Here is a 14,700-nt window from a genome sequence, read left to right as displayed (position 1 = left end):
TTAAGCTACGAGTACACTGGGCGCGGTTTTATTGGCCACACACACACACACACACATGCATCTAGATTGATTCCACGCCTTCATAACGGCACTCGTAAACAGTTTATTACGTGATATTAATATTGTTTCAGGGGTGGGGTAAGACGATCTGTTTTTTCAGGGCTGGCAACTTCGAGAAAATTCTTTAGTGGAGTTGTGCCTTTTTTCCTTTTGTGTTTAAACATAGTTTTAAGGAAACGTGTTTCCTTAAAACTATGTTCAATCAGATTGTAAGAAAATTGTAACTAGTTGTTCGCAGCGAACGTAGACCTCGCGAATACACCATGTTTTTACAATAATTGTTTACATATATAAGATATACTTAATGTCAAAATTATAATGATTTACAAGAGATATAAAAAATATTTTGACTTTGGGTTTTTTTGTTATTAAGTCTTGTAGATAGATATGTCTGTATATATACTTATTAATATTAATTTCGCAGTCTTTGGAATCCTTATTGTCAGACCATTGGGCACGTATATCATCCTTGGTGATATCAAGCCAACATTTCTTTGGTTTGCCTTCTGCTAGGGCCAGGCGGGAGCGGCATAGCTAGACATTTGTTCCATAAATAAATTGTTTAAAAACAAGACGTGGCCATACCAGCGTAGGCTGCACTCCTGAATTGGAGTGAAAACCGTCTAGATTGCACTACATAGTTAAATGCATTTTAACTAATGAGTTTTCGATCAATAAATGTGACGTCATACTGGCGCTGTTATGCACTAAATAATTAAAATCATTCGATTTCTCTGAGTGTTTTCACGTAAAGCTGGCATTTCACGTGTTGGGGTGTTTATTGAGTTATTTATGGTTAAACAAATATACATTTTTCGACTATCAACAAGCTTTGTCGGCTCGCATCTGGTAAATCCGTGAATAATAATCTATTTGTGGACGTGTAACATTGATTTCTAAACGTCAATGTGATATCAATTTTGTATTTAAGTTCAAAATTGATATAAACGACCGACGTAGATCTTTCTTTGTCCTTTTGAAACCTATTTATTCATTGTCTTCTTCTTCTTCTTCATAGTCTCGTATTCGTCACGGCTGAAGGTCGTGGTCATTACGTGGTATGAACTACGTGGCACTATTAATGGAGTGGTTTATGCCATTGCCTACACCATTTCACTCAAAAGTTGACACAAGAGTTTCTTTACGATGTTTTCCTTTCCGAGAGCAAGTTGTGGGTGATTAAAACTACCATACATGAGTTATAGTTCATATGGCATTAGATGGATTCGAACCTGGGATCCTTTGGGTTGTCAGGCGGTCTTAATCATTTTGACGACCACCGTTTCAAACACCATTGGTTGTTCATTACAAAAACCTATTTCTTTATTTAGTAGTTAAATAATTATATTATAATATTCCGAACAAATATACAAATATAATATTCCAGACAGATCTTTTATTGTAAACGAATAAACCAGCTTGTGATTATATTAAAAGTGGAAGGAACATGTTGGTTTTGTATTCTACAACTCTCATCTGCGCAATATTCGAAGTGCGGCTGTTAGCGGAGACAGTTACAACAAATATATTATCATTTCAGAGAAAATTAAGGGTACATAAAATATATAAAATTAGACACATGAAAATATTTTTTTATTTTTATTAAGTATTACATAGCTTTTAATAACATAATACATTTGATTCGCCGTGGTCCGTAACACAGATTTGTAACAAGATGTATCTTCTATACTCGCTTACATATGAAAGCAGATCTTTTTTGTTCATTATATAACTCAGAAGCTGTAGAAATATGGTTCATTTATTTCAAAACTAAATGAAACAGTTTTCTAAATGAATACCTATTTATTACTATTATTACTAATTAATAATAAATATTATACATTACTTTATAACAAAATTTAATATAATTTATATAATTAACATTAGTTTCTCTTACTACTCTGATTTTTACACATCCACTAATAAATAATTTCGTTTTAAATAATTTCCTTTGTTTTATTTACAAAATAAGTACATGTCTAAGCACACTAAAATGAAAATGCCATCTATAGTACAATTATGTATATTTAAATATTTACAATACACTAAAAATAAGATACTTTTTCCAAATGGGGGCTCGCCATTTAGGGGCCGTGTAATCAGCTAATCAGTTTTAAATGAACAAAAATCAACAAAAGTAATGTACAAAATGTGAATAAATGTTTTTAAGTTTACGACAAGCATGATCAGGTAATCGCACGGTCGTTAAAAAGTATCTTAATTAATGATAAAATTTAAAAAACAATTTTCAACAAAAGCAACAACATTTTTTTTAAACAAATTTATAGACATTTAGGCGAATATCAAAATACATTGATATGTCTACAATTATACAAATAGACAGTTTATATAAAAGAGTTGCATGTTGCATTAGTATAAAATATATATTTACATTTTATTTTTTAAATGTTTAAAGCACAGTTTCATTCGTGCAAGTCCTAGGGCCGTTTACTAGGGAATATCTACTGGAACCGCCATTTTTTCTATTCGTAACCGCTCCCCGGATGAACAACTCTTTGAACGTTTCTCTAAATTGCCGGGACATGCCGCAATAAATGGCGAAATTGATCGGATACGAAACTATGATGAAAAAATTCGTGATCAAAATTAGTATGTTGGCAATATGGTAGTCTAAAATTTCTACCATAGTGCTCGATATAATGTGCAGTATAGTGACAACGGCGACTGGGATTTCTACCAAAAGAAATACTGTCACAACGACAATCAACATCAACGTGGTACAGTTTGAGTCTCTCAGTTTTTTACATTCGGATTTTCTGTTTTCCTTGAAGAGTTTCTGCCTGTTTATTTGGGCAGTTCTCATGGCCCTGAAGAGGAGAACGTTGAGAACTACCAGAGAAGTGCAGGGGATGAGGTGGACAAATAGAACTCGGAATCCGAAGTAGGAGATAAAGTACGCGTCCATGGATATCGATTGCACCCACGGCGCCATTTGCATCTGTTGGAAAAAAGAAATCTTATTACCATAAACAGTGATTGTGAAATAGATTAAATTTATTTTTTTTCTTTTTATTTTGACATCAAACAGTCATCGATACATGTAATTAATTGATGTTTAATTTAATTAATTATTTAAACTAGTTAGTTTCTCAGCCGTAAGTGTCGGAGCCGATTTCTTCAAAATCTTCAAATTTGAACGGGTTATTCTCCGGCAGAAGTGAAAACTTGAATTTTAACGTTGTGCATTTTGAAGTCTTACGAATTTTTGATCAGGTCACGTGTCCTGACGCGAGTTCAATGTTTTTTACCTATCACAAAAAAGACTAGAGTCTAATCTGATTGATAGGTATTTTTTGGATGAAATAAGAGATTTTTGGGAGAATTTTCTTAATTTTTTTGACCTTGTCTTTTAGGTAATGCCCTTTTCGAGTCGGACAGGGTTTTTGTAGCATAATGTATAAGAACTCTTACCCTGCAGACTTCCTCGAAGTGTCCTCTCCAGAAGGTGAGATGGGGCACGAATTGGCGGTCGAAGAATCGCGGCAGCTGATGCAGGAAGGCAGCTATCCCAATATAGATGAGGCACTTCATCACGCGCGGCATAGTGCACCTGGAACCAGGAATGATTTTAGAGTCTCCCAATCTAATATTATGTTGTTTAGGCAATAATAGCATGCCCAAGGAGAGTTTTCTATACTTTGTCATCTACCTAGTATAAAACAAAGTCGCTTCCCGCTGTCAGTCCCTATGTATGCTAAGATCTAATTACGATTTTGTTGCGGGTTTTTTAAATAGATAGACTGATTCCAGAGGAAGGTTTATATATATATATATAACATGCATAATATTGCACCCGTGCGAAGCCGGGGCGGGTCGCTAATTAAATTATAATTAGAACGCTTTTTGACTTGGTACGTACAAAATACGTTCCACAATCTCTCTCATCGTAGATATCGTACGGCATTGTACACATTTGTTTTACATTATATAGGAATGGGATAAAAAATTATATAAAAAATTGTATTTAAAAAATGGTAAGCCCTTCTGGCATGATAGGGACCAACACTGTTTTAATGTGTTTCTTTCGGCATTTCTTCTCAGCAATGGTCGTTCCGAAATGCTAGTACCTAATTTGTAGTTTTGGTAAATATAATTTAATTTAGAATATGACGTGAAAAAGTGCATGTGAAGGCCCAATTTCAGAATGATTCTGATTGAAAAATTGAGTGGAAAATTGAATGAATGAGAGAACTAAATAGGTATTAGAGTATTTACTCTTTTTGTAAAATCTTTTACATCAACCCAGAGGTCGTAATAAGCCATTACAATTTTTATCTCAATTTTATTAAACCGAAGAATGCCTTGAAAACTTTTTTAATTTATCAGTTTTAAATTAAAGGAAACGCAAGCCGCCATGCAATTCGGTTCGTGACGTCACTCCGTTAGTAATTATACACGACTCGCTCACACAATATATTCACTCGTTCAGTATCTGAATATAAACGGCGTGACGTCACCTCGAACCCAATATGGCGATAGGTGTTTTTGACATTAGAACAACACATTTAAAAAATATGATTTTTAAAATGGAAATTCTAAAATAAACAATTTCATTTTTATAATATATAATATATATATATATATCGACATTTCTAGTTAACTTTTTATTAAATCTATCATAAAAATCATAAGCATTTTTATATTTGTTGTTACGTGGTGGAAAATAGCCTATTTTATCTGTCTATTAACATTATATATCTAAGTATTATTTAAATAAATCTATACGTTTTATGATCACTCTGCATATAATATTTTGCAATATGTCTGAGGGAATATCTGAAACAAACCAAGCATAAACTTCCTCACCACATTATTTTCATGACTACCAGTTAGTTATTTCGCATCATTCACCCAGGTTCGGCTTCAGTGAATTGATGCGCCTCCGGGCCCTATTTCTACCATTAATATTTATCTATACTATTATTATAGAGAGGTAAGCGTTTGTGAGTTTCTATGTTTGAGGCGGGTAATCTCCGAAACTACCGAACCGATTTCAAAAATTCCTTCACCATTAGAAAGGTACGTTATCCAAGATTGTTATAGGCTATCCCAATAACGTAATCTAATTTATTAAAAATATAACTAACTAAAGTTTTGTAACCTTTCATGTCCAAACGAAAAGCCCACATACACACTTGACTCTCATTAAGAATTCTGTTTTTACCTAGTGTCTCGACCGAAAACCGCTACCAAAAGCGCGTATTTCATTTGACTAAATACAGACATCCTAAATTATTTACTAACCAATTCAAACAAGTGAAATAGCATTTAGGAAGTTAGGATCTTAAAACTTTGCATCCTGAATCAGAAGAAATGTGACTTCGGACTGACTGAATCATTTAGCAAACCATACCGATATACTCATCGAATCGGGGCCCTGGGTGTACGTACAGTCCAGCCCTGTTTACATCAAGCAAAATCCGCAGATTTATCCCGAAATACAGATAATAAATTTAACAACATTTTAACATCTCTGCGGTGAGTGCAACATGGGAAGTGTTTAATATGTTTACTGGTATATTAAATTTTATTCGTCAGCGTACAATTTTATAACAAAATCTGAGTACATTGGCTGGCTGATAAAATTACGCTTTTGCTTCATCGTACAATTTTACTATTGGAACTTTGTGAAATTGCTTAAATTTAGAAGTTTTAAGTATTTATGTGAATGTATGTACATAAAATAAATGATATTTAGGTATATCACACATTCCGGTATTTTAATAAAAACATACCTATGTCACGATTGTATTACATATTTTAAACAAAAGTAAAATAATTTTGATAGGTTTTTCAGTCTTCGGAATCTTTAATGAGTCTTCGAATCAGTCACATTACAAATATCTGCACTAGAATAAATAAAAAAACTATATTAGGTATGTATTCTTGAATAAATTAATAATTCGTTTAAATAAATAAAAAAAGAATCGAGACACCTTCCAGATAATAAAAGTCAGCCGCTTAACTTGTTTTTTTATTGGAAAAATCCTATATCCACTATTTGCAGCCAGGATTCTATCTAACGCAATATTTGAATTCTCGAGAAAGAATTGCAGTGTGGCACTGGCTGGAAATACTTGAACAAGTTTAGAATGTTCTCGGTTTGTAAGTTTTCTTATAGTTCCAAATTCTATATTCGAATATTTGAGGAATGTTTGTAAATTGTACGGACCGCAGTAAAATATTTTCCAAAGATTTTATAATATTTTGAACTTGGCAATTAATTTGAAATTTGTTTATAAAACCTGTAAGATCCTTCGTTACACAACATTTTATTATTTAGTAGTTAAATTAGACATTTCTAGTTAGTACAACAAAAAACACATTAAACTAAGTGACGAGCCAGAGTACTGAACTGAACAGATACTGAACCGACTTTTAAAATATCGATGTATACTCAATATAAATTAAAACCAGAGTAATTTTCTGACAAAATGACTGGAATAGTTGTAGTAATCATATGACAATACTTAATCAAAATGTCGAGGCAATGTGATAAATAAAGATCAATAGAAATAAGAATATTGTTTCGGCTTCTGTTAGTCGCATAAAGACCCCCATCATTAATTTTCATTAATCTATACTATCTATACTATTATTATAAAGAGGTTAGCGTTTGTGAGTTTGTGACTGTGAGTTTGCATGTTTGAGGCGCCTAATCTCCGAAACTGATTAGAAAGGTGCATTATCCAAGATTGCTATAGGCTATATTTTATCTCAAAATTCCCACAGGAGCGAAGCCCCGGGCAACATCTTGTATCTTGTATGTACAACATAGCCCACTTACAGTTTTATTATATGTACCATTAGAATTATAGTTTCAATGGAGTTTGACAACCTAATACAATAAAACTATAATTATTTATTTACCCAAAGAAGATTGTCATTATTCCTTTATTTACTACATCATTTGTTTATGTCATACTAGATGTTGCCCGGGGCTCCGCTCCCGTGGGAATTTTGTAAAATATAGCCTATAGCAATCTTGGATTAATGTACTTACCTTTCTAGTGGTGAAAGAATTTTTGAAATTGGTTGGAAGATTACACGCATCAAACATACAAACGCTTACCTCTTTATAATAATAGTATAGATAGAGTTATTATATATATAAATGTGATGTATATTAACTGGTAAAGGCATTTTCGGCACAGTTGTACCGAATATCGTACATTGTGTGCATTCCTAGCGTTGCACTGGTCTTTGATCTAAATATATTACGTAAGTACACTCTACAGCACATCACATCATTCAAATTCATAGCACACAAGACAGAGAGAGAGTTCCATCCATGGTATTAGTAGGTACTCCGTACAACGAAGTACTTATAAAATCCATTGTTCTATATGTTTTGGACTTGTTGTCTTTAATTTTCGTTGTCTTTGCTCAGCTCAGAGTTGCCATAGTGCACAGAGTCACTATAAGCTGTCATGTTTTGGAAGACTGTCATTGTCAATGTCACAGCACGTTTTTTTTTTTACCATAGATTTAGTAGGTACTCCGTAGTACCTACTAATTCCATGCTGTTTCCATCTTGCTCTAGCGCCGCCCTAAGGCGTGATAATATCATTGTCATATTTATTTAGTACTAGCTGCGCCCCGGGGCTTCGCTCCCGTGGGAATTCTGGGATAAAAAGTACCCTATGTGTCACGGGTAGAAACCCGTGTACCAAATTTCATAACAATCCGTTCAGTAAATTTTGCGTGAAAGCGTAACAAACATACACACACACAAATACATCCTCACCTTTCGCATTTATAATATTAGTAGGATAAGATTAAGGTTTTCCTCGCGCTATTTTTATCTCCACCTTTCAGAAAGTCTCAACGCTCCGCAGCCTTTCGTCACGTAAAAATAATTTGCGGCCGCCATATTGGATTATTGTGTTTCATGAAGGAATGTAATAAAATGGTTTATTACGACTTAGGGTGTTGTAGGAAATATTAAAGCTTTTTAGAGGTTAAATTGGGGAATGAATTTTAAGCGAAGTCACGAGAATAATATAGTCACAAAGAGGGCAAGGTTATTTGTTGTCAGGATTAAAATATTGTTGTCGAAATTTTCGAGAATGCACAGCGATATTTTCTGACATTCCCCAGTAATTTCTTCAGTAAATTAATGAGAAATTTTCGACGACAATCTTTAGAATTATTAAGAAATGGTGTTTATACAAAGGAAGAAATTTCCAATAACAGGGCTTCACGACGACATATTTTACTATTAAATTTCCATAACTTAAAAATTTGAGACGAGATAAGTATAATAAAAAGTATGCTCTCACATTTAATATTCTTCTTTAAGTGTGGCATTGTGACGCGACGACAATCACATCGCAATGTGATTTATTTATTGGCACACAAAATAATTTTACAACATAAAAATGAAAAGTATTTCAAGGATTCATTTAGTTTAACATAAGTGTTGCGTAGTGCCACAATCTAGTTACGTAGTTATAAGTTTTAAATTGAAGTATGGTACCCGCAGAAAACCAGCGTCATGGCCCAGCCACGACACATGCTGAGTGGTGGCCACTTTGGAACATGTTTTAATTCCGGATTGTATTGTCAACTTAGTATTAATTGTCATTATGTATCAAATAAACTATTTTTCTTTCTTAAATTGACATTAATATGACGAAAAGACGAAGGGACGGAGGGAATAAGGGAATAAGGAGGGTTATGTAACTCTAAAATGATAGGCAATGAGCCCGCAGGTTAAACCACAAACAATAATAACATGGCCGACTCAGTGGGCGTCTTTCTTTCTGTTTAGCTAACTATCAGGATAACTGTATTTCCCTAAAATAATGCGCACAGTTTCCAATGAACAGGCAATAGAAGTCTTATCTCAAGTTACAGCTCAAAATACCAATGGATTACGAGGATAGTCGCGGATTATCATCATCCATTACTAACTCTCAAATACTACATAGACAAAACACTACCTACCACGGCAAGTTCGTGACAGCCAGTTACGTCTACTGATCCACGACCCACCGTGCTAACTAACCAAAAACTCATATGGCACGAGTAGGATTCGAACCTGGGACCTTTTGATCCATAGGCCATTACACCACCACCGCTTCAGGTACACCACATTTTACATATAAAAAATAGTTCCCTGTCAAGTATGTCTGAATGAACGCGATAAACTAGGGACGGATTGTTGTAAGGTGTTTCACCAATTGATATTGTGGTTCCAGAGGCTTAGGCATATAATTTATTGGTTTTAGCCGAGCGAAGCCGGGATATGCCGCCACTTATTAATAAAAATGTTCATAAAACCGATATAAAAATAAACTTACAGTATTGAAAAGTATTTTATTAAAGTTGCCCTCATTGGCTGCTATAAAGTTAGCACCTTACAGGGCGTTCTAGGTGAGCGATGACAGCCTGCACGACGCAGTACGACAATGTATATTGATTACGGCAAGAACATAGGCCACGAGCCAACATAAGTTTGTTGCGTAAGCTTCGCGTCGATTTTGATTGGGTTTACATTAGGGTTATCTCTCTTTTAATAACAACAGTATTAGTAAATTATTACGTTTGTTAGATTTTTGATCAAGTAGTCCAATCCACTTGATTTGTATGAATACCGAAATCTAGACATAATAACCAATAGTGGACTATTTGCGTGCATGTTTATTCAGATGTTCATAAGAAGAAAGTGGTGTACCAAAACTACGGTCAAATTTATATACAAACTCATATAACATGAAATGTATTAGAATTTGAATCTTTCGATTATAGATGGTCGTCATCACCAGCTTCTTGCTTTAATTCATTTATTAATGTATTAAAAACAATATAAATTATGTTTTAAATTACATCAAACTGAATAAGCTATCGCGTAGCGTTGCCGTGTTTCTCGCGCAGCTAAGACACCGGGTAAGTATCCATAAAGTTGGCACCTTATCCCGTACAGGTATTTTCACTTCAGAACCATTTTATGAGGTGCAAGTTTTAGGTACGCGAACTTGTAATTTTTCAAAGTAACTCGTAAAAGTAACCGAGTAAGAATATTTTAACGTTTTATTTATAAAGTTAGCTATATATTCGCCATATTTCTCGTCGCCTGTCTCAAGTCACTAGGACTTTAAGTTTCTATGGTGTTCTCTCAAAGGGAAATTAACCAAATTAATTTTAAGTAACTAGAAATTATGGAAAACAAAAATACAAACAAAATAGTGTGGTGCCGCCCTAGAATAGTCTTGCCAACAACTCTCAAAAAAGAGATGTTCCCAAAGAGGGTTGACGTCACCGTGATGACAATAGGCCGGTCATCAGAGCAAAATTTAAATTAAAAAAATTAAACTATTGAAATAGAAATATTTATTTTTTACCGGATCCTGGGCTTCGGACGTCACAGCCATGAATGCAACACGGGAAGGTGAGAGAGACTGCGCTAAATTTATTTATAAAGTTGTAAGTTTATTTGTTAGACAAATTAAAAAAACCCCGACTTTCAATATTCATTTCTTTATGACACAAGAAAAAACTTAACGAAAATCGATCCATCTGTTTCGGAGGTAGCTCCGATGCCACAGACAGATTGACATTTAAACTTATAATACCCCTCTTTTTGCGTCGGGGGTTAAAAACATACTAACACTGGTGTGAGATTACCTATATAAAAGCATCTGACGTCACGTTACCGACCGTTACCTCCTAGCGCCATCTATTGGCAACTGGGTCTTGGATGTTTATCTATATATGTTTTTTTTTATAAAATATAGTATCGTTGAGTTAGTATCCCATAACACAAGTCTAAAACTTACTTTGGGGCTAGCTCAATCTGTTTGATTTGTCCTAATATATTTATTTATTTATTTAACTTGCCCCAACCAATTTTTCACTGTAAACTAATGACACCCTTTCTCAAATTGATGGTTAAAACACTTAAAAAGACAAATCACCAAAAAGGGCTTTGGAGTTCTTAATCAATGATTGCAAATAAAGGTCTAAAGCTGGAGTTCTCTCGAAGGGTAACAAATATCGAAGTAAACGGACCATAGACAAAATAGATCGTACAACTTGACCATAATACTCGTATATAAATAAATAAATATATTAGGACAAATCACACAAATTGAGCTAGCCCCAAAGTAAGTTCTATACTTGTGTTATTGGAGACTAACTCAACGATACTATATTATATAACATATACATATATAGATAAACATCCAAGACCCGGGCCAATCAGAAAAAAGATCATTTTCCATCATGACCCGACCGGGGATCGAACCCGGGATCTCTCGGTTCAGAGGCAAGCACTTTACCACTTCGCCACCGAGGTCGTCGAGGTATAACGTAAGAGACTGTTTTTTTTAAAATATAATAATCATAACTCAACATCGCGTATTCTTTTTCATATTATTTATATCGATTTTGTTATGTTATTGTTTAGTTAGTTAATGAGAAAACACTCTATAAAATTTATAGGTTAAATTTACATATATTTGTATACCAAATATATTTTTGAAAATTTTTTGTTTGTCTATACGTTTGTTCGTGCATTACGCAAAATCTACTAAATGGAATTAGATGCGGTTTGCAGCTATATATGATAGTAGGTGTCACTAAAAATCTGATATAGGTTTCATCGCGATACGTTGCTTAGAACCTAATATATTAACAATAATAGGTTATGAGCGGACGCACTAAATGAACGCGGGCGAAGGCGCGGGAAAATTCACCAGTCGGGTCCATTATTATTTTTCACTAAATAATATATAACATATTCTTGCATCTATTAAAATGTGTGTCTGTGTATGTTCAGGCGTCTCCCTTACACCACGATTAATTTTGTGGAACTGGAGTCTACAGACATATTGTGACCATCAATCGAAGTTCTAAGGGTAGTTTACGTGGAAGCTCCTTTGTCCCATTTTGGTTTAGACCCGTTTTCGAAGCCATTGTATTAGTGGAAACTGTTACTTGTGGATACAATTTTGATTTATAGTTTCCGTGCAGTATTCTATAGCAATATTGGGTCTATTTCTGTTGTATGAGCGTTTTCACGGCTGCTTCCTCGCTTCTATGAGCACAGAACTTATTTGCCAGTGTTTAAAATATATAAATGCAATAACATGATAATCAAATGTCACTTTCATTTATCAATTTAAAGTAATACTAGATGTTGCCCGGGGCTTCGCTCCTGTGGGAATTATTAGATAAAATATTGCGTATACATATAGCAATTTTGGATTATGTACCTTTATAATGGTGAAATAATGTTTGAAATCGATTCGGTAGTTTAGGAGATTACCCTCCTCAAACATACAAACTCACAAACGCTTAACTCTTCATAATAATAGTATAGATTTTGTATTTTTGTTCTAATTAGAGTACCTGGAATTTGTAGGTACTCCGTTGTACGAAGTTCTTATTAAATCCATGTTAGATTATATAAAACGCTTTTTGACATTTGTGACGTCTCTTGTTTGCTTGTTGCTGTCATAGTAAGCCCCCATATTTTTTTTTTGTTTTTGACACTTAAACTTTTTCACTTTTGATTCTAAAGGAAAAAAGTATCTGATTTGACTTGATATCAACTTCCGTATTAGGTATACAAAGATAATATTAATTAAGTAAGTGGTAACATTATTTGTATTTTTTGTAATGGCATTACTGCCATTTTAGTTCGCTCTTGTTACGAATATCTTCTGTCATTCAACTGATGCTAATACATAAAAAGAACAAAAATATTTATTTTCTGTAACATATATAATGATAACTAGTTGTTAGAGTACAACCTTTTATGCTATACATTTGCATATTATAAAAGTCTTGTAATCTTGCTTTTTTGTTTGCAATGAATAAACTCAAAACTACTGGGCCGATTTTGATGAAATTTAGCATACAGACAGACGAAACTTTCAGGAATAACATAGGCTACAGTTTTATTAATGTTTTCCATGAGCGAATCTGGGACGGGCTTTTAGTCCCGTACATTTTCCGGAGCGGCATCGCTCAGTTTGTTTTTAATATTAGCAAGAAGTGAGATAGGACTGCGGTTAGTGAAGGGAAGGTAATGCAATCAACAGTTAACATGTAAGATGTAGTTAACTTTAATTGAACTAGGTTTTAAGGCACTTGGTTCCTTCGTGGAATAAGAATTATTTTATTTTCCTTAGTTTTGCTGTTTCCCGGATAAGTATATAATATAATAGTATATAAGTAGTAACTTTAATACTTCTACTATGATATGTGTGTCTGACAACTAGGAATTCCGATGACCGTGGAAAGTGGAAGAAAAAATTGGAAAGCGACTTCAGGGCGCTGATGTTTAACGGCTCAGTAAAGAGACAGATAGATAGAGAAGAGAGATAGCTGTTATACCCGGTTACTCGAGGTTAACTTACCTCGAGTACTTACCTCTGTTTACTGAATAAAATATTATAATAACTACATTATATAAAACACAAGTTTATTTGTTAGACAAATTAAAATAGGTACCCCCGACTTTAAATATTCATTTCGCTTCAACTTTTGAATGGCTGAACCGATTTTGATCAAACATATCTAAGGACATACATACATACATACATGCGGTGGATACAAATTAGCTATCAAATAAAAAAAAACCGAATCCAAATAAGTTCACCCATTGATGAGCTACGGTGCACGGACAGACAGACACACTTAGCGGTCATATATTCCCAGCGGTTCAGCGGTTTACCAGCTCCATTATCATACCCTGGTTACCATCTAATATCAAAGTAATCGTGAAGACGAATCAAACGAGTCCAAACTCGATGGGGTTGTGTCATTTCATTACGGAGTTCCTATGGCCACCTGCCAGCTCCATCATCAGATCAGATCTTTGTCATAATAATATTGTATTATCAGCCGATTTATACACACATAAAATTTCAGCTAAATCGGCACAAAAATTCGCAAATAAAATATAATCTTTATCTTTGTCGGTGACCAGGAAGTGGATCAAATTTAACTTGAAATATCTGATTACAGACAGACAGACAACGGGACAGGTGGAAGTAAATAAAAGCTATTCTTAATAAGAATAGTAAAACATTTAAGAATAATGTTAAAATCTTTTTACCCACCTAAGTGCCTAAATATAATAACTGCGACTCGCCGATACCCAGTAAAACCTGCCAGGTTTTTGTGGTGAGGTTTTACAATGTTATTGGATATTGTAGCTTGCACTAAATAAAGGATTTAACGCCGCAGATGAGTCATTTTATTGGTAGGTATATCCGCGAGCGGATTTTGGCGGGAGACCTAACAGAACATCAAAACACTCCAAAGAGAGGCCCTACGTGTTGGTTCTATATCCCCACGCAAGCTCAAATGACCGGCCCAGGTGTCGTGTATTGTTAAGGAGAAACATATACATTTTGTATTTTTGTTCTAATTAGAGTACCTGGAATTTGTAGGTACTCCGTTGTACGAAGTTCTTATTAAATCCATGTTAGATTATATAAAACGCTTGTTCTTTTTTATTGATAATTGTTAAAAAAAAAGACTTACCAAGTCCGGGCGACGGGCGCGTGACACACATAGATATATCTCTGAACAGCTAAAGCCAGTGTCAACCAAATGCTTGCAGTGTGAAACATCGCTGGTATCACCTGGTGACAAGACATATGT

The 14,700-nt window shown here is 34.2% G+C and overlaps 1 protein-coding gene across 6 annotated transcripts in view; it reads right to left on the bottom strand.

Moving 5' to 3' along the window:
- Positions 1 to 1,479: 1,479 nt before the first annotated feature.
- Positions 1,480 to 14,700, bottom strand: part of SPR (Sex peptide receptor) — a 168,145-nt gene continuing 154,924 nt past the window's right edge. For 4 of the 6 annotated variants that reach the window (XM_053764903.2, XM_053764902.2, XM_053764905.2 and 1 more), the window contains 3 exons: positions 14,581 to 14,681; positions 3,493 to 3,631; positions 1,481 to 3,019 (listed from right to left, as the gene is read on the bottom strand). In XM_053764903.2, the coding sequence (XP_053620878.1) occupies positions 2,471 to 3,019; positions 3,493 to 3,631; positions 14,581 to 14,681 (789 nt within the window). In that variant the 3' untranslated portion in view covers positions 1,481 to 2,470. Of the gene's footprint in view, positions 3,020 to 3,492; positions 3,632 to 14,580; positions 14,682 to 14,700 lie in introns of all 6 variants that reach the window. The other 2 variants (XM_064436852.1, XM_053764904.2) reach the window with 1 other exon arrangement.

Source organism: Plodia interpunctella, chromosome 26, assembly GCF_027563975.2.
Source record: "Plodia interpunctella isolate USDA-ARS_2022_Savannah chromosome 26, ilPloInte3.2, whole genome shotgun sequence".
NCBI classification, from domain to species: domain Eukaryota; kingdom Metazoa; phylum Arthropoda; class Insecta; order Lepidoptera; family Pyralidae; genus Plodia; species Plodia interpunctella.
Note: the sequence above shows the minus strand (reverse complement) of the source record. Positions and strands in the feature narration are given on the sequence as shown.